Raw genomic sequence first — 23,634 nt, 5'->3', positions numbered from 1 at the left:
TGCATCCGGCAACTGGCAGACAGGAGAAAGGGTAGAGGTCTGGAAAGGAGCTGAAGTGTGGGCAAAGTGCTTGGGAACATCCTGCGCGGGGAGGACAGACAGACAGTACACAGGGGTCTACCTGGGGAGGACAGACAGACAGACAGTACACAGGGGTCTACCTGGGGAGGACGCTCATGACCTGGTGAGAGTGGGGTGGGGACAAGAGGCAGACGCCTGCCTGCAGATGCTAACATCAGTTTCAAACCGCGGTCTAGAGAAGCAGCGGCATCTGCTTCCACTATTCTAGATCCTGGACCTAGAGGGGATTTTCATGCGGTAACCGAGGGTGGAGTTTATATGTTTTTTTTTCCCTGTTAAGTTTGTTTATTTATTTATTTACTTACTCACTTATTATTTATTTATTTAGGCAGAGTCTCATATTGCCCAGGCTGCCCCAACTCCCCCAAGTCCTGAGGATTACAAGCATGCTCTCAAACCTTGTTTACGTGCTGGGAATCCAACCCGGGGCTCTGACCATGCGAGGCTCCACTCTACTAACTGAGCCACATTCCCCAGGGCCTGTTTCCTGTATTTTAATCTTTTCCTAATTTCCCAGAGTGAATGTTGTTATTATTCTTATGGGGAGATTGTTTTTAGAGAGAAAGCAGGTTTAGATGCTGGCCTGGCCTGAATTCACCCCACTCTCTCGCCCTCGACTAGTGGTATGATCTTGAGCACTGATCTACTTCTGAGCCTCAGTTTTCCCATCCAGGAGATGGGCTGGTCTTACCTTAGTGTGGACACTACTTGTAAGGATGATTGGGAGGGCGAGTGTGAACACCAGTGTGCTGAGTCAGGTGCTCAGTCAAGGCTTTCTTCTGCCCCATGGAGTTTCTTTTTGAGTAACTGGAACCCAGGACAGGGGTGTGGCCATGGGAGGGGCTAAGATATGGATCCTAGCCCTGTCGCCCCCCCCCTCCAACCCCTCAGGGCATCCACCTGTAGAAGACAGGAAGGCTGCCAGCCCGTCACTTTCCAACCAGGCCCAGATAGCCCTGCCTTCCATCCCCTCCTGCCTCTCCCTCCGCAGCCAGGCTCTGCTCACCTGTTTGAATGTGGCCTCTACCAGGTTGGCTGGGAACATGTTCCTGGGAAGAGAAGAGAGGCAGGAATTAAGGATTCCAGTGCTAGCACAGGAGGCCTTTGGGCGAAGAGGGTGGTCATCAGAACACACCCTTGGTAGGGGGCAGTGGAAGCCTCTCATGAGTCCCACTGAAGGTGTCTCTTCCCCATGCCCCTGGTCCCCACTGACTCTTAGAATGTCCTAACCAAACATTGTTCTTTCCCAGTCCCAGGCCTTGCTCACACTGCTCCCACAGACTGGCATGACATCCTTATTTCCCCAACTGCTTAACTGCTAGGCAAATGAGCACATTTTCCCCAGCCAGGTGTCTGACTCCTAGGCAGGCCTGTGGCCTTTCTGTACGTGGATCACCTTGGCAACTCATAGATGTTTATCTTCCCATGAGATGGCCTCCTAAAGGCAAATCTCCAGTTGTCCCTTCAACCATTTTGTTTATTTCTTTCTTGAGACACAGGGTCTCACTGTATAGACTTGGCTGTCCTGGATCTCACTCTGTAGACCAGGCTGGCCTCAAACTCATAGCGATCCACCTGCCTCTGCCTCCCAAGTGCTGGGACCAAAGACGTGTGTCACCACACCTGGCTTCCCCTCTATCTTTGATAACCTTTGTGTGTGCGTGGGCCCAACTCAGACTGGACACGCAAGTGAACCATTATTGCCATCCCTTACTTGGGTCAGAGATTGACCCGAGAACCTCCCTAGAGCTCCCAGTTTGAGGATGCTGTGTTAGGAGACATCAAAGGGGCTCAGAATGTGCATGACCCACACACAGGCACATGCTGCCTGGCTGTCAATCATCTCCGGTCCTTGTGCATGCCTCGAGCCCAGGAGTGTGACATCAGGAGGTGCTGTGCTGCCTGGACGGACTGATGACAGGAAAGGCCGCACATTTAGTGCACACACGTGAGTGTGCTCCCCAAAAGTGTTTGACTGGCAGTTGGTTGACTCTGGGGGACATGAAACTCACGCCAGTGGAGAGCTGACCTCATCTTATAAATATTTATTATAAGGCTGAAGGTGGAGGGGCTTTTGTCCTGCTAGATATGAAAATATACTAGACAAGTGTAATTGTTATCAACGCAATGCACTATACACACAACACTATGACAACCCACACCATAGAGCCCGGAGCATGGGGCAGAACCTCCAATGGCTAAGCATTTCACGGTGTGTGTGTGTGTGTGTGTGTGTGTGTGTGTGTGTGTGTGTGTGTGCAGGTGAGTGCTGAGGCATGTCACGGAGTGTCATGATGTCAGAGAACAACTTATAGGAGTCAGTTCTCTCCTTCTGCCTTTTGTGGGTTCTAGGGATCAAACAAGTTGTCAGGCTTGTGTGGCAAGTAGCTGATGAGCTGGCTTGCCAGTCTGTCTGTCTGTCTGTCTATCTATCTATCTATCTATCTATCTATCTATCTATCTATCTATCATCTATCTACCTATCATCTATCCATCTATTTATCTTTTGTCTATCATCTATCTGTCTATCATCTATCAATCTTCTATCTACCTATCATCTATCTATTATCATCTATTATCTATCTATCTATCATCTATCTATCCACTTACCTATCATCTATCTACCTACCAATTATCTATCTATCCATCTACCATCTATCTACCTACCTACTTATCATCTATCTATCATCTATCTAATTATCTATCTAATTAATTATCTATCATTCATCTATCTAATTATCTATCTATCTAACTATAGACAGGGTCTCTCCATGTACCGCAGACGGCTCCCAAACCTGCCATCTCCTCAAGCACTCAGATTACAGGCATGTGCTATGGTGCCCGGCCCAACAAGCACTTCATATTTGGGGAAGCTGCTTCACAAGGCAGTGAGGAATTAAAGGATTCACCATTAGAACGGAATAGCTGACCAGCCATTCTGAAAAGTTGTCCCCTCTGTCATTTAATGTCTTCCACCAGAACAAATTCCACTTGACTTCAGGACATAATTTTTTTCTAATGAAACAGTAAAAGTCTAGAGGATAATTGGTTAATATTTTATAACCTCCTAAACATGGAAGCACTCACTAAGAACAAAGTGGACAACTCAACTGATTTTACTCATTGAGAAGAAGACATTCCTCGGTTCACTAAGCCATCTTGGCTGGGGTCCCAGAACAGAAAAGGATATTCATGGAAAAATTAGTGATATCCAAATGGAGTTCTGTAACAAACCGGGATGGTGGCACAAGCCTGCAACCCTGGCACTGGAGAGGCAGAAGCAGGAAGATCAGGAGTTCACGTCATCCTCAGCTACCTGATGAGTTCAAATCCAGTCTGGGCTACCTGAGCCCCTGCCCCAAAAGGCTGAACAGACCAGGTCCCTATAGTTTAGTTCAAGGTGACCCAGTTCTATTTCTTAGTTTGAAAATTCCTGCGGTTGTAGAAGATGCTAACATCCGGGTCACTGGTGAGGATAGGTAGGATTTATTTTCTTTGCTACCCTCTGAAAACCTATAATTATAGCAAAATGATGATCTGAAGGAACAACAAGATGCTTTGTAAGGTTACAATGTAAATGAAATTATAAAACAAGTGAGAGACAAGCTGGGCATCTCAATGGCCCAAGTAATCAGCATCTAAAACCATTTTCAACAATTCCTGCTTTTCTTCCATCTCCACCAGCTGTCTTCTCTCTCGGGAATCTCAGCTCCCTAGAGGGTAGGGGCGTGTTCTTTCCCCCTGCTTTGCTCCTGGAACAGAGTAGGGACTCTGAAAATATTTGCTACTCAAGCAAATGGGTCACAAAACAGTAACACTTCAACAAAGAAAGGCAGAGGTACACCCACCAATTCACTTCACAAAAGAAGATGTGCAAATTGCCAAAAGCATTTTTTTTTTAATGTTTTGTAAAGTGACAGTGCACTCACTGGGGAGGTGGAGGAGATGGGGTGCTTCCAGGTGGCCGCTGCAGTGACCTTTCTCTAAGACACTTGCACCTCCGCCCTTCAGGGCCCTTCTAGGAAGGTGGCAGATTGGAGATGCTCTTGTTCCGGCTTCCCGGAATGGGCTGTGATAACACACTCCCGCTCCCTGCCTGGCTCGCCCTCAGCTCACTTGTCCTGGCAATTCTCTTCTTTCAAGTTTCAGTTCACACATGAGAGAAGCTGTGCACGTGGACGTGAGTGTGCTTCCTTTCCTAAGCCTCCTCCCCAGCGGCCCTGGCCAGAAGCGGCGGCGGCTGCCGCGTTTGTACTCGGGCTAAGATTCAGGCTCCGTGGACACATCTGGCCAGAGGAGGAGGGGGGAGGAACTACCCAGGCAGAGGCTGTCCTCGGGAGAGTATTCTGTGACCCGCCATCACTCCCCCTCCCCCAGAGGTCTCGGTTTCGTCACCAGGGAGGGGAGAAGCAGAGGTCAGGAGCTGGGATCCCATTGAGTGAGTTGGAAGCTGATGTCTGTCATCAGATTGCACTGATTGTCAGTGTGAAAATCTTGGTCAGGAGCCCCAGGAGAATCAAGGGACTTAGGAGGTGGTCAGCCTTAAAGAACAGGCTCTAGCCCAAGAAGAACTCAAGAGCCAAGTGTGTACACTCCTTCAAGACTTCTTTAGCATGAGGCCACTTTACAAGGGGGAGCACCAGTGTGCACCCCCCTCCTTCCTTGCTCAGGGAGGCCTGTTAGGGTCAGAGACCCTGTAGTGGGTAGCCATTCCAGCTTGGATCTGGAAGTTCCAACCCCCATTGAGACTCTGGCAACTGTCACGCCTACGAGGCGGGGCCAGGGGAGGCGCCTGGAGACCCGAGATCTGGATGGGCGAGGGCTCTCTCTGTGTCGGGACCCTGAATGACAGAGCTCCAGAGAACACCGCTGGACTGCGATACACCTTCCCCAGACCCTGTGACCTACCTTTCCCTTTTTGTAAGTTGTCCACTAAATAAATCTTCCTTTTAACTAAGTGGAGTGGCCTTAATAATTTCACCAATAAGACCACAAGGCCTGCCCGTCAAACCCTGACGCCTGTCCTCTCCTGTCCTTAATGGGACAGCCCCAAAGATGGGGGAAGTCATTAAACACCATCCCTAAAGAATGGCTTTAGCCTAGGACAGTGGTTCTCAACCTTCCTAGTGCTGCGACCCTCTAGTACAGTTCCTCATGGTGTGGTGATCCCCAGCCATACAATTATTTCATTGCTACTTCATAACTGTAATTTTGCTGCTGTTATGAATCGTGATGTAAATATTTTTGGAGAGAGAGGTTTGCCAGAGGGATTGTGACTGACCCACAGGTTGAAAACCACTGGTCTAGAACCCTTGTGTCCTTTCCTCCAATTTTCTTCACTCTTCCTGGAATACAGATGAGTCAGCTGGAGCTTGAGCAGCCTTCTTGGGCCACGAGACATACTGATGATGAGGTCCAGGAGCTAAACACAACCAAGTACACAGGCAGCCAAGCATGAGCTCCTGGGGACAAGGAATGGCCTGCTTCTGAGACAAAGCTTTCCCTCACCGAAGCCTCCAGGGCCTTGAGTCTCCCTTAACTCCCAGCCAGTGCAGTTCTCAGCTGAGATACAGACTCATCTTAGTCACCAACAAACTTCCCAGCAGACTCAATTAAGACTTTTGAGCCAGGCATTGTTGGTGCACGCCTTTAATTCCAGCACTCAGGGGGCAGAGGCAGGCGGATCTCCATGAATCTGAGGCCAGCCTGGTCTACAGAGCGAGTTTCAGGACAGCCAGGGCTACACAGAGAAACCCTGTCTCAAAAAACCAAACCAAATCAAAAAAACCAAAACCATACTTTTGATTGTTAGTTGGGAAAATGCTCATTTTCTGTTGGTCCTGAATTCTTACAGGAGAACTCCTCCTTTATCCCATGAGGCCTGTGCCCTGGTAGCAGCTACCTAAAAGCATAGACAGAGTGTGGCTGGGGATGTGAACAGTCACACCTGCAACTCTGAGTGTCTAGCCTGGGCTCCCTGCCAAGGCTACCCTCCACATATCTGCTCTTTGTGAGTTCTCACTGAGATGGTTCCAAACACACTCCCAACCTGGGACCCCCCACCACACACACCAAGGGATTGCTCCTTTTCAAGAACGGCTCCCGAGCGGCTCATCCAATCCTCAGGATGCTAAAGAGGAGCTCCAAATGGAGCCAAGTTATTACTTAATCTCTGTGGTGTTTTAATAAGGTGGAAAAAGCAGCAGCCAGCTCTGATTAGTGCTCTGCTCGGACTTCCTGAGGCCGCCCTGGGAGCCGACGTCAAGGTTCTGACTTGGAGCCCTGGGAAATGAATTAATGACTTGGCAGGGTCAGCCAGGGACACAGTCTGTAGCGATCCGGAATCATCTTGGAGACACGAGTACACATCTTTGCCTCGTTTCCCTGTGTGACCAGCCTCTTGTCTTTCTGTCATTTCACATGGTCCCTTGTGTCCCCAGGTCCCCAGGGCCTCCATCCTGGTCATAGGTGTTCTTACTCCGTCAGCATCATTTAGCAGATGCCTGCTCCGGGCTGTGGTAAAGCGGCTCTGGGCCCCTCCCTTACTCCCAGAGCTTCAGACAGTGATGTCCATGCACCTTCCTCCTCTGACTGCTGCGGATGGTGCTCGGTCCTGATGTGGGGACTCATATTTGTTCCTCTAGTTCTGGGCACAGTGCTTTCGCCTACAGACTTAAAGATGGGCTGCCTCCCCGGGCATCCCGTGCCTAGAGTCACATCCTGCCTACCCTCCTTGCTCCTAGTCACCATTCCCGACATCACCAGCTTCTCATCCCCTCCCCCTTTTTTTGGTGGTAGGGATTAAACCTGCAGCCTCATGATACGAGACCTGTGCCCTGCCACTGAGCTCCACCCCAGGCCCAGCATTCCAGGTTTGAGGCCGGAAAGCCAAGCCAGACCTGGCATTTACAGTGTTTGAGGTTGAATTCTGCCAGTGTTGCGCCATAACCCACCTCCAGAAGTTTCTGCGCACACCCCGCAGCCTCCACTCGCTCGCTGTGGGCCTTGTGTGTGCAGCTACAGAGCCAGAAGGGGCCCTGGAAAGAGACCCACCAACTCAAGGCCACAGTGGCTTCTGGTGGGCAGGAAAGGAGGTAAGACCTCAGGGATCGAAGGTGGTGGTTCGGCACCCGAGAAGCATGCCACCTTCCCTGCAACCCCCGGTGCCCAACCACACAGCTCTGCAGAGCCTCCACACAGAAGGACTGACTTCACCGTTTGAGAAGCCACCAAGAGCAGACCAAGGCCGGAACATTTGACTCCGACACATGTGTGGAACCCAGAGCCTGGCAGCCCTAAGCAGGGAGGGCGAGTCGGGAGGGCTGGGCTCCCTGCACATCAGCTGCCCTTCCCACCCTGTGGAAAAGCTGTTTTGAATCACAGGGTCTGAGAAGTGATGGATCACAGGAGCATAGTCCTAGAAATAGCAGCTCTTAGAAGGAGTTCTCTCACAGTTCCTCTTTCCTTGGCCTCCAGTACACCTGCTTCTCCTCCTGCCCTGCCCTGTCCGCCCCAGGCAGCCCACCGAGTCCTCTGGGTGCAGGCTTTTCCTGACTAGCAGAGGCTGCTCCGGAGACTTAGACCCCTAACTGCTGTGCCGGCAAGACAACCTTGTATGAGAGCTACTTGCTTCTCCTGGACAGGCCTGTGAAGACCCGCCACCGCCAGGGGTGGGCGGGTGACAGGAAGAAGTAGAGAAATCTGAGGGTTTGATCGTGTCAGGTAGTGAGAGGGGCGGGGCAGGAAAACTCAGCTAAGTGAAGATCAAAGATCAACAAAGCAGGACCTCAGCAAAGCGAAGAATGGAGGCATGCTCACTCACCAGGAAAGGCGGCGGGCGCAGAGAGGCAGGGACAGCATGAAGGCAAGGACACACAGGACGAGGCAAGATCGCCTGAGGCTGGTGTGGCTGGAGTCAGGGCAAGAGTGGAGCTCAGAGGCCCTGGGTGAGGCAGTGGAGAGGGAAGGAGGCATTGTGATGGCTGAAAGCCACAGACACCGAGGGGACAGCTTGCAGGCGAGCCGTGGACACCGAGGGGGTGTGGCTTGTAGGTGAGCAAGCCGTGGACACCGAGGGGGTGTGGCTTGTAGGTGAGCAAGCCGTGGACACCGAGGGGGTGTGGCTTTAGGTGAGCCGTGGACACCGAGGGGGTGTGGCTTCTAGGCGAGCCGTGGACACCGAGGGGGTGTGGCTTGTAGGTGAGCCGTGGACACCGAGGGGGTGTGGCTTGTAGGTGAGCAAGCCGTGGACACCGAGGGGGTGTGGCTTTAGGTGAGCCGTGGACACCGAGGGGGTGTGGCTTTAGGTGAGCAAGCCGTGGACACCGAGGGGGTGGCTTACTGAGCTGCTGTGCTGAAAACACACCAGACTGGAGCAGAGAGAAAGCAGGGGAGCCCACTGGACTCTCCAACAGAAGGTGGCGGTGAGAACGGCAAACACGGCACCGAAGGGCCATGGTCTGGTCCGGTTTTGAAGGGAGAGTTGACAGCATTCAGAGGAGTGGATGCGGGGGCCGGAGAGTGGGCGGTGCGGAGGGAGGTGGGTGGGGCTGGGGCCGGAGAGTGGGCGGTGCGGAGGGAGGTGGGTGGGGCTGGGGCCGGAGAGTGGGCGGTGCGGAGGGAGGTGGGTGGGGCTGGGGCCGGAGAGTGGGCGGTGCGGAGGGAGGTGGGTGGGGCTGGGGCCGGAGAGTGGGCGGTGCGGAGGGAGGTGGGTGGGGCTGGGGCCGGAGAGTGGGCGGTGCGGAGGGAGGTGGGTGGGGCTGGGGGCCGGAGAGTGGGCGGTGCGGAGGGAGGTGGGTGGGGCTGAGGCCTTTTGCTTGGACGTGTTAGCTCGGAGATGTTATAGACAAGTGTGTGCTAGAGCCAAGAGTTCACACTAGAGGTTGACAGGTTGCACCAAAACTGGAGCTCACTGGTGTCTTGGGACATTCAAAGCCATGGTGTGGGATGTCATGTCACCTGGCTTACAGAAGCCTCGTGCTTCAGTTCCATCCCTTCAACCTGCATGGTAAGAAAGTGCCCGGGCCAGCTTCTTCCCACAATGGCTTCTTCCCACGTTGCCATTCTGAGAAAACAGGACTGGCCTCGAAGCACAGAGACCACGAGCGGCCTGCAGAACTGTCTCAGCCAAGCCGTCCCAGGCCCCTGTCACCCAGACCTTCCGCCTTCTGCAGACCCTGAGTGGGCTCAGTCGGAATCAGCAGACCCTTCCCGCCGACTGCAAACCCCGGTTTGACATTTCAAGCCCATCCGTTCGGGACGGGTTGTTACACAGCGGCAACTCGCTGACACACAGGATAGATACTCCCACGGAGAGGGACAGAAGCTGAGCGTGGCCATCAGTTCCCATGAGGGAGGGAAGAATGTTCCTCTCTAACTCCGGGACCCCGGCTGTGTCTCCCAGGATTTGAGGAATGTAGAGGCTTGTGCCTGACTCATATCCAAAGACCCTGGGAAAGGCTTGCACGTCTAGCAAAGATAAACATACTTCCCGTGGGCCAGCCCTTACAGAATGGACCCTAAGCAAGAGGGCAGCCCAGAGGTAACCCAGGCTTAGGGGCTGACCAGAGATATTGACCGAAGGGAGCATTCTAAATGCCCAGATGGAACAGGGATTATTTTAGCGGGAGAGCCCAACGTGAGGAGGGCTAGAACCTATGGAAACCCTGCAAGAAACACAACCAGGGAATGCCTACAGCAGTGCACACATGCCCAGGAGAGTGGGTTCCCGTGTACCCTCCTGTTAGGGTGGAGCAAACAAGCAAGAAACTTCCCACTGCATTTTCCCAGACCAGAATCAGATCCACAAGGCAGGGGCAGGGTTTGTGTCAAATGGATGAATCTGGGGCTTTGGTATCAGATTGGCCTGGACTTACATCTTAAACTGATTAGAAGGGGAGGAGGGCCTGGGAGGAACCCATAGAGCAAGTCAGCCAGTTGGGCCCACCAGGCCGTGGTGGTGTGAATGAAAATGGCCCCCATAGGCTCAGAGGAAGTGGCAGTATTTGAAAGGACTAGGATGTGTGGCCTTGTTGGAATAGGTGTGGCCCGACTGGAGGAAGTGTGTCACTGGGGGTTGGGCGCTGAGGTTTCAGAAGCTGAAGCCAGGCCCAGTGTCTCTCTCTCTTCCCGCTGCCTGTTCATCCAGATATAAACTCTCAGCCACCTCTCCAGCACCGTGTCTGCCTGCATGCCACCATGCTTCCCACCATGACAATAATGGACTAAACCTCTGAACTGTAAGCCAGCCCCAGTTAACTGTTTTCCTTTATAAGAGTTGCCATGGCCATGGCGTCTCTTCACAGCAATAAAATCCTAAGACACAGGCTATTTCCACTGTGATTGTGTGCAGGGGCTGTCCAGTCCTGACACACTCATATGTCCCGGACTAAGCCCTCCATCCTCAGGGCCACATGCCTTACCTCAAAATCTCCATCTTCAGCTTGGATCCACCCAAGAAATTCAAATTCTCCTGTGGCAAATTTGTGCCTGCTGCAGACCTTCCTCTGGCTTGGCCACCACATGTTATCCCCTCAGATGCTTGGGCCACAGCCAGCAGCACCCACCTTGCCCACCCTTACTCTCGTGCTCCTGACTCCTGATGGTGTTCCTGCTAATCATGCCAGTCTTCCCAGTCCCATCCAGTGGCCACCACCCTGTGCCAATCCCAATTCTGCCTTCCTCTCCTGCCCTGCTTGACTCTGGTCCATGGCCTCTCTGGTGCCTAGAGGGAGCCTTCTACATTGGACCATGCTGCTCCTGTATTTGAAAGTTATGACTGGGGCTGTGCTCAATGGCAGAGCATTTGCCCAGCATGCAGAAGACCCTAGGCTGCATTACCACCACTGCAGAAAAAAAAAAAAAAATCAAACCTGCTTCCCGTGGCCTTTAGAAGCGGGTCTGCATGCCATGGTCTTTCTCTCCTAGAGCAGGGGCAGGGTGGAGGCTGAGCCTCCTGATCCAGGCCTGGGCCCAGAGCTGGCACTGGTGAGGGCCAGGAGGGTAATTGACAGGCAGGGAGCTGGCTCAGGTCCATGGCGCTGTGGCTAAGGCAGTGGTTCCACAAAGGCACTGTCCTGGCTGCCAGGCAGCCTGGATGGAAGCCTGGTGCCTCACCTCGCTGCTAGATAAACTGGGAAAGCTACTCTGCTTCTTCGAGTCTTGTTTTCTCATTTAGGGCAAAGGGACCAATGGAGAAAAGGAGGAACCCATAACTACTGGCGTCCTGCCTTGCAGGCTGGGTGGCCACAACAGCTGTGGGATCAGTCAACTCACAGCCCTTCTCAGCCCGGTCTTCCCTCACCTGTCCCCAGCCATGGAGATGGCAGAGCAGAACCTAGCAGGCAGCCCAGGGGCTGGGGACAGAGACGTGTTCACCACTGATGTCAGTGTACTAGAGGGTCACAGGGTTCATCCTGCCCCATGTGGCCACATACAGTCTAGAGCTGACCTGAGTCCCACGTTCTGTGTACCCTCTGGAGGCCACACAGGGGACCTGTGTCAGGCCTGGGGCTTCCAAGAGCGTATGGACAGAAAGTTACCGGACAAGGTCCAGCAGGGCATCCGCTGAGCTCATGACCGGCTTCCCACTCTGTTCGGTCGTCTCCTTCTGCGCTGCGCCACCAGGGTGGATGATGGAGACCATGATGATGCCCACAACGACAGCCAGAAAGGTAGTCCACAGGTAGTATGCCACAGTGAGGATGCCCAAGCGGCTGGAGGTCTTGGCATCCAGGGAGGCAAGGCCGGACATCAAGCTGGAAGGTAAGGTGAGTCAGGTACCTTGTGAGAGGCGCGAGACCTTGGCCATGAACTCCAGTGTGCTCACTGTGGCTCCCTTGCCACTAAGTCCTGTTTCCTCACGTGCTTCAGGAAGTCTCCCTCTGGCTTACCCAGTCCTGAGGCCCCTAACTTCCCTTGCTCTGCTCTCTCTCTGTCTCTCTCTCTCTCTCTCTGGAACCCGGATCTCCAGTCCAGGACGTCACACCTCTGCATCCTTACCTCTGCTGTTCCCTCTGCATGGTTCCCCTCAGAACCCCCTATACTTGCCCAACTCCTCACGGGACAGGGCCGGGCCACGTCACTTCTACAGTGACGTCCTTTCACACCGCCAGTGGTAGGAAGGAGTCTGTCCTGGGGTCCCCCCAGCCTCTTCTCTCATGACCCTGGTTGTCACGGTGTGTGTACCTGCCTAATTGGATCACAAGGTGGAGTGCACATGAAAGGGGCATGGATGACTTTTGTGTGGGTCTCCAATGCCCAGAGCACCAGCTGACAGGGAGTGGAAGGTCACTACAGGCTTACTGAAGGAACTAATGCGTGAGGGAGACGGTGACCTAGCCTGCCAGCTGGCCATGCGACCCTGACAAGCAAGTCTTTCTTCCATCTAGGGGTCCAAGATCCCCCTCCCCACATGAGAACACAGAGGCATATCTGCCAGAGTGGGCCTCAGCCAGACCACCCCCTTGCCTGGCCAGTGAGGAAGGTGTCTCTGCTTTGGGGGAGGGAGTGGAGAGATTAATTAAGGAAATGCCTGCGCTTTGTTTCCATGCCAAAAGGATTTTCCTCCAAAGCCCTTTCATTCTTTCAGATAAAGGAAGTATTTGTCTGGTTTTAATCATGTAAACAAGAGCAGATAATCCTCCCCGTTCCTCATGTCCTCCTCAATGCCAGCTCCATACCCAGCGGCAGCCAGTGCCCACCCCGTAGGACAGGCCTTATCCCGGAGACCTGGGCAGCTCTGCTTGGCCCTGGGCATGGACTGGTCCTCTCATTAGTCCCAGGGCAAAGGTCCCTTCTCTTGGAGGCCTCTCATGGTGTCTAACCTCCTCTCCTGGTCCCTGCGCTTTCTCCTGTCTCCACCCCATTTCTCTGAGTTGTTATAAGGTGTCCCTGATAGGGTAGGCTGGGGTCTGAACCAGGTGCATGAGCCAGCCCAAGGCAGGCCCGGAGCACGGCTCCATGGCGTCAGGGAAAGGAAGAGGAGGGAGGGAGGGAGGGAGGGAGGGAGGGAGGGAGGGAGGGAAGGAGGGAGGGAGGGAGGGAGGACAGAAGGAAGGAGGGGCACACTCTCTTTTCTCCTCCTCGGCCAGGACGCCATATGCTAGTGATGGGCTTAGGGTTGGTCTCAGACATAAATCGCAAAGGCCAGTAATGGGATTTTCAGCCAGAGGAAACGAGGCTGCCGTGACCACTGTCCAAGGAAGATTACCTCTGCCCTCCCTCAGCAGACCTGTGGTGGAGTCCACCTGCTGCAGGCCAAAGGGGAGCCGGTTCCTGAGAGAAGATAGGCCCTAATTCACCTACACTCGGGTCCTGCTAGGTCAGAACTCAGGCCAGCTTGTCTGATTTAGTGTCTGGATCCTGTCCCTGACCTCAGGAAGTAGTGACTCTGGCAGGAGGCAGGAACGTTGGACAAATCTGTACTGAAGGGAAGGGGACAGTGAAGGACAATTTCTATTAGGGGAGCGAGGAGCGCTAGCTGAGATAGTAGGGAAGGCTTCCTGGAGGCGGCGGCCCTGGAGTTAGTTCCTCCAAGATGGGGAGGATTTGGAGATGGGGCCAACAGGAGTGGGCGGCAGAGGGCACGGGAGACTTTCAAGTGTGGGGACACCGTGCTGCTCAGTGAGGTCAGGGTCTGTGTGAGGTGTAGTGAGAGGACCGAGAAAACAGATTGTAGGTGGCCTTGCGTGAGTCAGGGGGACTGGGAGGCAGCCAGGGGTGCTCAGGAGAGGGAGCGGCCACTGCTTCCCAGGTACTGCGTCTAAGAGCATCTGCCTGGAGTGAAAGAAAACAGAACAAACGATTCCCAGGATTGGGGGTTCCCCTGGAGCCACTGAAATGGGCAGGAGCAACATTTCAGACTTCAGACAAAGACGTCTACGCACCGCCGTGCTGGGCAGCCACCCTAGGGACGGACCTGTGCCTGGAAAGACTGACTGTCCTAATGAAATGTGAAGTGGAGACGAGATTTAGCTTCAGGGAGCCCCAGAGCATCCTGGGAAACAGATCCCTCTCTGACTTGCAGTCCAGACTTACAGCTTGAAGGATTGTGGACAGGGGCAGGATGAGAATGAGATTTCCTGAGGACAAAGGTTCCCGAGGAAGGGGCCCAGTGAGGTGTTACCAACTGGGATATCTAGATGGGGGAAGCAGGGAGGAGACACAAATGCAGTCCCGACTTGAGGGCACTGTAGCCCAACCCCAGAGAGCACCATGGTCTGCAAAGATGTGAGGAGAGTTGCACACAGGTCCACGCAGCCCTGCTCAGCATTCACCCACCCCACCTCACCCACCATCCAGCCAACGGGACCGGTGAACTGAAGTGAGGCCGGCCACAGCAGCCGTTGACAAGAGCCAAGGGAGTGGGCAGCTCCCTACCTGGCGCTGGCAGTGCCCAGGGCGACTGCAGGCCATGGCAGCCATGGCAGGCCATGGCGAGGGCCACCAGGACTGGGAGGAAAGTGCCAGGAGCACAGAGCCTGTGTGAGAGCAGCGCCCCTCCTCAAACTGGTGGGCACAAGGACTGGAGTGTAAGTTTCTGCCACTTGGTATTTGGGGTTCCTCCTGCTGTTGAGTTCTTTGAGAGCTGAGACTCTAGCCCAGTGGTCCTCAGCCTTCCTAATGCTGTGACTCTTTAATACAGTTCCTCATGTGTGGTGACCCCCGACCATAAAATTCTTTTCTTTCTTTTTTTTATTTTATTTTAAATTTATTTATTTTTATTTTATGGGCATTGGTGTTTTGCCTGCATGTATAGTTGTGTGAGGAGGCCAGGTCCCCTGGAACTGGATAGTTGTGAGTTGCCATCTGGGTGCTGGGAATTGAACCCGGGTCCTTTGGAAGAACAGCCAGTGCTCTTAACCGCTGAGTCATCTCTCCAGCCCCCATAAAATAATTTTCATTACTACTTCATAACTGTAATTTTGCTACCGTTATGAATCACAACGTAAATATCTCATACGAAGGACATCTGATATATGACCCCTGTGAAAAGGTTGTTTGACCCAAAGGGGCCGTGACCCACAGGTTGAGAACTGCTGCGTTAGAGCCACACTGCTGAAGTGGTTTTTTTCTGAGAACTGACAAGCTAGGGCACATTGGTACTTGGGAGAGTGTTAAGCCTTGTGGATGCGAGTGCACACATGTGACTGAAGAGCAAGTGGCAGTCTGTGGAGGGAGAAGGGCCGTTGGTGTTTTGCTTTTCCTATTTCTCTGTGTTCTTTCATATGTCGAGAATAAGCATGTCTTGTGTGGTGGAAGACACAGCCCCAGACTTTCTGCCTGGCAGCCAGAGAAGCTGCAGTTTGCCAGGAGCTTCTCAGTTCCCCCAAAGACTTGAGTATCTGCCTGATTCCACCGTTCAGCAGCCTCATAAGTCAGTGTCACCCTGAGGAATCCCGATGTCAGACCCATCTGTCATTTAGATTTGCTAACAGTTATCTTTATTTTTTATTTTGAGAGGTTGGCCTTAAACTCTGCAGTCTCCTCCCTCAATCTCCCAAGTGCTAGAATTATAGGCCTGTGCCCCTTAGCCCTTGATTAATTTTAGAAAGTTTGAAAAGGCCATGCCAGCCTGGACCACAAAGTGAGGCCCTGTCTCAATGAAGAAAAAGTAAAAGTAAATATGGCATCTGTTTAATAATACTTTAACCTAGATACCCAACCTATTGCCAGGAATAATCAATGGGAAATTTTTTACGCTGGTCAGGTTTTAAATTTTAATTAAAATTAATTGACGAATCAATATATTCACTAGCTGCATTTCAAGGGCTTGATAGGCTAGTGGCTATCGTATTGGGCAGTCTGGGTCTGAGCTGCACATAAGGACCACGGAGCTCAGGCTGAAGAGATGCCTGGCCGGGCTTCTCAGCAAGTAAGTTCTAGAATCAAGACTGGGATAGCAGTTCCTGACCCCTCTCTCCAGTGTTTCTTGGCGGTCGGGAAGGTACTGGTCTAAGGCCCAGTTTGGGATGATAATGTCTGTCAGGTGATCCAGCCCACATAATCCCTTCTTGGCTCAGCTCTCAGAGTTCTGACTTGTCCATAGCTGTAGCCTGTAGATCTGTGGGGGTGAACCTGCCAACTGAGGAAGTAATCAAATAGAGCCTAGATGACCAGCTCTTGGGATGCTAGACCAAGGCTTACGGAGGAATAGTGGGTCCCATAGAGATGACCTCAGCTAGTCCTCCTGTCTGTAGGGTAGGGACAATAACTGTGTTTTCTGTCCCACTCCAGGCTTAGCTGAATGCTCTTAGGTGTGCCTAGGGTCAGTAAAAGGCCCCAGGGAGGATGGGAGTCCAGAGGCCCACATCTCCCTCCCAAGCCATCTGGTTCACTACTGCGTGCCCAGGGATTGGGGATCAAGAGATTGAGGTGATTACAGACATTAGCTTATAGAGACGGTAGGGAGCTGGCTGGCCTGGCAGCCAGCCTGTTTCAATCTGTAGGAGTGGGGGAAGGGGGACCCTGACTGCCAGGCTCCTGGTGAAGGGGAAGGCTGCCTAAGCACCTCATCTGGCTTCCACATCAACTTCCAGGTTGGCACTGTGAATCCCATTGCAGACCAGATAACTCTGAGCAGCAAGTGACCCTCTGGTGGCCCGGACTGGAGGAGATTCCCGAGGCCCTGCCCACTCACTTCACCCACGCACCTTGCTGCAGAGTACCTGACCTTAGGCTCTGCGTGCCCTGCCTCAGCCTTCCTTCCCGGGTGACCCACAGAACAGTGTAAACTACTTTGGGGGGGTCTTCCCCACTCTCCTCTCCACCCACTCCCCGCCTCATCTCCACTGTACCAAGGTCATCTCAGAAATCCTGTCCTCCGGAGGCCTTCCCCGACAGTGGCCACCGCCATCATCTTCCCTAGGAAGTACCCTGTGCCTCTCAGTCTGTTGAAGGACACTGTGACAGTATGCTCATCCCAGTTCCCCAAGACCGGACCCCGGGTCCAGCACAGGGGGGGCAGTGGAGGAATACAAAATGGGGGACATGGACTAGGTCTACAATCTTTGCACTTGGGGCCAAGGCAGGAGGACAGAGAGTTTGGTGTCAGCCCAAGCTATTCAGCAAGCACCAGGCCTTCTGGATCTCTCCCAGGGTAGGCCTTGGTCTGGCTTACTTCTAGGTCTGCAGAGCCCAGGGCCTGGCTAGACCTGAGAGTCGGTTTGCTGACGTGAGATGTTAAACCTGGTGGTACTCTGGACCAGACTGTAATGGTGGCCTGGGATTCTGGTGTAGGTTCCCCGAGAACTGGTCACCTGAGCTAACTTTGGTCCCCTGGCCAGGCGGAGGTGAGTTCCCTGGTACTGTGTGTCTTGGACATTGAGGGACTTGGCACTAAAATTTCAGGGACGAGATGGGGTGTCAGCAACCATCTGGAGTTGAACAACAGTAGCAGACAGCAGACAGGGTCTTCAGGGTTCTGCTTTCAGCCCTTCCCTTTCTAGTCATTTTTTATCAATGGCTTGGCCAAGGCCACCGACAGCATATGGATCAGATTTGTAGAGGACCGCAAGCTGGAGGGAACAGCTGACGTGTTGGATGAAGGACCCCAGCGAGCTAGAATCGCTGGCCAAACCTGACACCCTGAAACTGAACACAGACAAGTACTGGGCCGCACTTGGCGTTGAGCACAGTGGGAACGCTGAGATGGGCAGGAGGAAGGCTGAGCCGCTGCGGTGGCACTCAGAAGGGGACATTGGCAGTTTGTTTGCTAGTACCTGATGAGTCACCTGGGACCTGGGGCCATTAGCCTGAGGGCCCAAGGCTGCCACAGACCTCCCCTGAGGCTGAGTCCCCCTGGGAAAGGGCCAGGGAGGGTACTGTGTCCCTCAGACAGCACCTAGGGTTGACAGGCAGTAAAAGAGACAAAAGCTTTAGGGGACGCGACTAGAGTTCTGGGACAGGAACCCCGGAGCCTGAAGGACAGCAGACTGGGATACTGGGGCTGATAGGGAGCTGTGGGTCCTTCCCTCAAAGCTGTAGTAACTTCCATCAGAGCCATCCCGCCTTGCAATCGACCTCTCTGAGACACTGCAAGCAACTCACTGAAGTCACAGAGTCGGCACTCAGGTGTCCAGCACAACATTCAGGCACAAGTCCTGCTACCAGCAAATCTGAGGAGCGGGAGTGAACCCCAGTCCCTGGGCTGAGTCCTTGGCTCTGACCTTAGCTGACGTCTCAGGCTCTGGGCAGTCAACCCTGCAGGCGAGGAGGTGTGTATGTGAAGGGGTGTGGGCCATGACTGAGAGGGTCTCCGTCGGCCTTTCTAACTCACCCCCAGCGGACGACAGCCATAGCCTCTGACAGCAAGTGCCACGTTAGCGCCTGGTTCCACTTCCCAGATGGCTCTGCCACACCCCTTCTCCCCCAAGCAATCCTGTCTAGGACTTGAGGCAGGATGTCTTGATGCCAGTTCCACTAAAATGTGGGCCATCTGGTCCCAGCACCCCTTCCAAAGTGCAGAAACTCCCCCCCAAGAGCCTCTACTTATACCACCCTGGAGCAGCAGCCGCGGGGGCCGGTTTGTCCTTCAGGACGTACTTTTCCCGGAGCCAGGATGAAATCTGCCTCCAGGGGAGAGGATCGCCCGTGGACACAGCTGCCCTTTGCAGCCACACAGACCAGTCCTCTCTGACTGCCAGCTGGGCTCCTGTGGCGCTCTCTCACGCGGCACAGAAGGCCAGGCATTGGAGGGCACAGTCTCCACCATGCGTAGTGACTTCCTAGAGATACCTGCCAGTATGGCCAGAACCGGGCTGTGCCTAGAAAGACCGCTCCCGAGGGAAGGGAAGACCCCGTGCATTCGGGAGCCTGTCTCCTACTCCTCCTCCAGCAGGGCTAAGGGTGTCTGTCCCCAAGCTCAGCCTGGGCTGTCTGAATGAGGCTCTGCTGGGCACAGTGAGCCTCCGCAGGAGGACGACAGGAACTCTTACAAAAACGCCTGTTCATGTGCTACCACACCGACCACTTTTGGGTACTTGCTCTGAGTACCTGGGGCCCTCAGGGACCTTGTTTAGTAGGCAAGACCTGCAGGGTACCAACACAGATCTCTGGGTCACCGCTGTGGTTGAGAGAGATCAAACGCAGTTGGTAGCCCACGAGGGAGCTGGACCCACCCTCCCAGAGGTGGCTGCCCAATAGATCCTGGGAAGGTGAGCAGCAAGTAGAGCAGGTGTGTCTGAGCTGGACCGAGACTTCCCGAATCTCTAGGCGGAAGGTCTGCCCTACCACAGACCTAGCTGGGCTGGCTTTCCTCTTGATCAGCAAGGGTCTCAGCTGATAAGCACCACGGAAGGCTACCAGCTCCCACCGAAGGAATGGCGGGGCTGTGCACAGGAAGGCTACCCTGACTTCAGGGCTGAGTCCAAAAGACCAGGCCATACCAGGTTTGACTGTGGCCACCTCCAGCCTGCAGCCTGTCACAGAGCCCAGAGAAACTGCTCTGCATGCTGGCTCCCAAACCAGACTTCAAGACTGCTTGGCCCAGGCCCATCTCCAAGGAGTCAGAACGTGGGTGTGCGGAGAAGTCTGCCAAACTGGAGTGCCTCAGCAAGGGGGGAACGGGCGGGGAGGCTTTTCTGACCAAACACGATTTCCTGATTCTAAGAAATATCCGTTGAAAATCGGACGAGAAACAGGAAGAAAAACGATCGGCATGTGGGCATACGAATGCACCCACACTCACTACAGACCCACACAAGGCTCCCACGCACGCACGCGCGCGCACACATACACACACATACACACACATGACTTCTCTCCGAGGCAGAGCTGACAAACCACTCTGCCATGCTCAGCCTCGGTGAATCACAAACACATGGCTTCGGTTTCCTTGAATGATGCCTGGTTTGAGAAGCTGGAGGAGGGGAGAGGAGGATTTGGAAGGAAAAAAAAAACACCAAGGGAAGAATTGGAGGCTCCGGCTGGATCCAGATGTTGGGCTAACCACATCCCCGGTTTTTGTGTTGCTCTTGTCTGTGGATGTGTGAAAGCAAGGCGTAGTTAACATCCCAAGGTTAGCGCTCGTGAAGCCAGCATGGGCCACATACACACACCCCATCTGCTAGACCCTGCCTTGTAAGTTGGCACAGACGCTGTGTCTGCTTCGTGGCAGAGGCTAAAAATGCTATCAATAACATAACTGGAGGTACTCTAGAGCGCCAGGTGCAGAGGGGCCCAGTGGTGTCTGGGAGCATCCCAGGAACCGGTGATGGGGAGGTTCCACGGCAGCCCCCAGGGGAAGAGTCTAACAAGAGCCGAAGGCACGGGTGCAGGCTGGAAACTCTTAGACATTTTGTTGAATGAAAACCAAAACAAGCAGGAGGCAGATTTGTTTTCGTGGAAGAAACAGGAAGGTATCCTCCAAGAACTTAAAGGAACAGAAAGCTGGGGGTGTTTTTGTTTTTGTTTCTTCCTTCCTTTTTCTGTCGGTCTATGAATGTAAAGGAAAGTGGTATGTGCAGCAACAAGCATCCTTATTAGGAGAAATCGGGAAAAGATGGCTTCTGGGTCCCAGCGGCCGACGATGTGAAAGGAATCAGGATAAAACTGCAGAGGGGAGCTGAGAACGGCAAAGTACTTGGCCTCCACCTAAGCCCCACCCCTCCCAGGGTGAGGGCCCCGACCTAAGTTAAGGATAATGCTGTAGCAGAAGCTGCCCACCAGACCGTCATTGTCCTGTGACGCAGAAGTTTTCAATTTGGTATGAGGTGCCAACACTCGGGGATGGAGACAGGGGGGTCCCCTTGCGGCCACTCTCACTTCGAGAAAAATCTCCCTAGTGGCACCTGAGGCGAGAAGGGGCTCACTGGCCAGGGGAAGGGGACCCTTTGTGGTTTGATGGAAGATCTGTAGAGTTGTACAAAGCTACACCGATTCGCAGCAGAGGCTCAAGGGACCTCTGCAAGGGAAGACTAATGATGGCGGAATGTCGCTCTGTACACTGCGAATATGTGTTGCTCTGATTGGTTGATAAATAAGCCATTTGGCCTATGGCAAGACAGCTTAGAGGCAGGCAGGAAATTCAAAGAGAGACCCAGGAAGAAGGTGGGGACAGACGCCAGCGAGCTGCCCAAGGAGCAACATGTAATGGGACGCAGGTAAAGCCATGGAACATGTGGCGACACATAGATTATAGTTATGGGCTAATTTAAGATCTAGAGCTAGCTAGCCAATAGCTTGAGCCATGGCCATGCAGTTATAATGAATGTAAGCCTCTGTATGTTTACTTGGGGGAGGACAAAGTGGTAGAGATTTGTCCCAACCGCGGGACACAGGAAATCTTCCAGTCACAGACTGAAGCTCCGAACCCTCTTCCTTGTCACTGAAGTTAGTGGCAGTGTTCCCAGAGAGCCCTCGAGGTCAGCTGGCAGGAAAGGCCCTCGAGGAAAACCTGGGAAGGAAAGGGGGACCAAGGCTCCACGCTAGGGTGCTCATCTCGGGGCTCACTGAGGAGCCTGAGGAACAGTGAAGAATGAGTGCTTGGGGGGATTTATGGAAGAGGTGACAGTATCTCTGTGCCCGGAGCAGGGACGTATGCCTTCTGTACTTCATGGGTCCTGCAATCCATGGAGACACTATGCAGAAAGACCCAGAGCCTCAGGGCCAATGACTGGCCAGCCATACAACTCCTCTGAGCTACCAGGAAGTTTCTACTGAGTGAAATAAGCTGACCTTGGCCTCTGGTGTGGAGGTCTCAAGAAAAAGACACTGGGCTTCAGCTTGAATTGAGTCAGAAGAATCAAAAGTTTCGTGCTAGCCTGGGATCCATGCCTCCCAAACAACCATTAATAACAATATAAATAAAAGACACCTCCTAACCTCCCTCAGGACTCAGTTCTCATGCTGGTCACGAAACTTGTCCTGAACTCTACCCCGTCGCTTTCCCGTGGCTCTTGACTCGTTTAGTGGGTATTATTAGGCACCTACTATGTCCCAGAGCCTGCCTGGGCAATGGGAATCACCCATTGCTCCTCGTGTCCTGTCCCTATGGCAACGCCGCTGCACTACTGCAGAAGAAATTTCTGGAAGAGCAGAGTCTGAGAAGCCCCACCCAATCCAACCTCACTGCGGGGACAGCCTGAGTGGAGGGGACTTGGAAACACAAAGGCCAGGACTCTGTTCTGGAAGATAAAGAGGGAAACAGGAGGAGAGGGAGGAAAGGGTAGAGGCCCCCGAAGGTGACCTCCCAGGCCCCTGCCCTGTGCAGTCCTCTTGCCTGAGTGGGCCCTGCTTCTAACACGCATGACAAAGGGGCTGGGACGTAACACTCATGACCATGTAACATGTGACGTGCATGAGCCTATCACATGTGACTCTGCCTTAGAAGGTGTGAGGGAGGGCTGCCGGCCAGCCTTGAGAAAGCCGAAGCCATGTAGTGAACCAGCTGTGAAGGGGGCGGGAAGCAGGGAGCTGCAGATGACTGAGGACAGAGGGCAGCCATCAAGAAGCTGGCCCATGGGGTTGGGTTTGTACCTCAATTGGAGAGTGCTTCCCTAGCATGTCCGAAGCCCTGGGTTTAATCCCCAGCACTTGGTGTGGCTGTGAAGGCCTATAATCTCGGTGCATAGGAGATGAGGGCAAAAGGGTCAGAAGTTCAAAGTCACCCTTGGTTACATATTAAATGTAAGCCTGAACTACAGAAGACCGTGTCTCAAAGCGATAACACACACACACACACACACACACACACACACACACACACACACACACACACACCACGCAAACAAAAACAACAGAAGCTGGGCCCTCAGGCCAATAGCTGCATGGAACCAACTTCTACCCATGGCTTGAGGGAGCTTGGGAGTGGATTTTTCCACAGGGGAGCCCCCAGATGGGAAGAGGCCCAGCTGACCCTGCACTGGGACCCTGTGAGACACGAGTTACGAAGATGAGAGACTCCGTCAGGCTTGGACTTTGGATACAACAGACAAAGGAGGCTGAAGACCCCCAACGTGCTCTCCCAGCTGCCAGAGAAGTTGCTCGATTTGCGACCCACCAACTTAGATAGAACAAGGGGTGTCCCCAGGAGTGGGGGACTGAGAAGGTGGCTGGACTGTGGGATTGCGAGAGCAGAGGGCAACAAGAAACAGTGGTTCTGAGAATTCGTGAAACATGAAGAGGGGTGGCCCAGGGTGCCAGGACTGAATCACGGAGAGACCGGAGAGACATGGGGGTGCCATTTGGGGGGTTCAGAGCTGTATGAACGGCTGTGCCAGCCACTCTGTCAAAGAGAACTTCCCAGGGGAGGTGACGTGTATGCGGTAGGTGCTACGACCCCTGAGAGCAAGATCGGAGGTGGCGGTTTCATGAAATGCCTGGGCCCCAGAGACGCTTTAAGAAGTTAGAAACATGGGACTGGAGACATGGCTCAGTGGTTAAGAGCACTGACTGCTCTTACAGAGGGCCTGGGTTCAATTCCCAGCACCCACATGACAGCTCACAACTGTCTGTAACTGCAGGATCCAACACCCTCAACAGATATACAAACAGACACAACACCAATAATAAATAAATACATTAAAAAAAAAAAGAAGTTAGAAACAGTATGCA

At 53.5% G+C, this 23,634-nt stretch overlaps 1 protein-coding gene across 1 annotated transcript in view; it reads right to left on the bottom strand.

Moving 5' to 3' along the window:
* Positions 1–23,634, bottom strand: part of Slc1a7 (solute carrier family 1 member 7) — a 48,645-nt gene that overhangs the window by 9,514 nt on the left and 15,497 nt on the right. Inside the window, exons 3-4 of the mRNA XM_028890362.2 lie at positions 11,622–11,837; positions 1,088–1,130 (exon numbers count right to left, since the gene is read on the bottom strand). Coding sequence (XP_028746195.1) covers positions 1,088–1,130; positions 11,622–11,837 — 259 coding nt within the window. The remainder of the gene's footprint in view (positions 1–1,087; positions 1,131–11,621; positions 11,838–23,634) is intronic.

The sequence above is a fragment of the Peromyscus leucopus genome, chromosome 2 (genome assembly GCF_004664715.2).
Source record: "Peromyscus leucopus breed LL Stock chromosome 2, UCI_PerLeu_2.1, whole genome shotgun sequence".
NCBI lineage: Eukaryota > Metazoa > Chordata > Mammalia > Rodentia > Cricetidae > Peromyscus > Peromyscus leucopus.
This window is presented reverse-complemented; position numbering and strand designations above follow the sequence as displayed.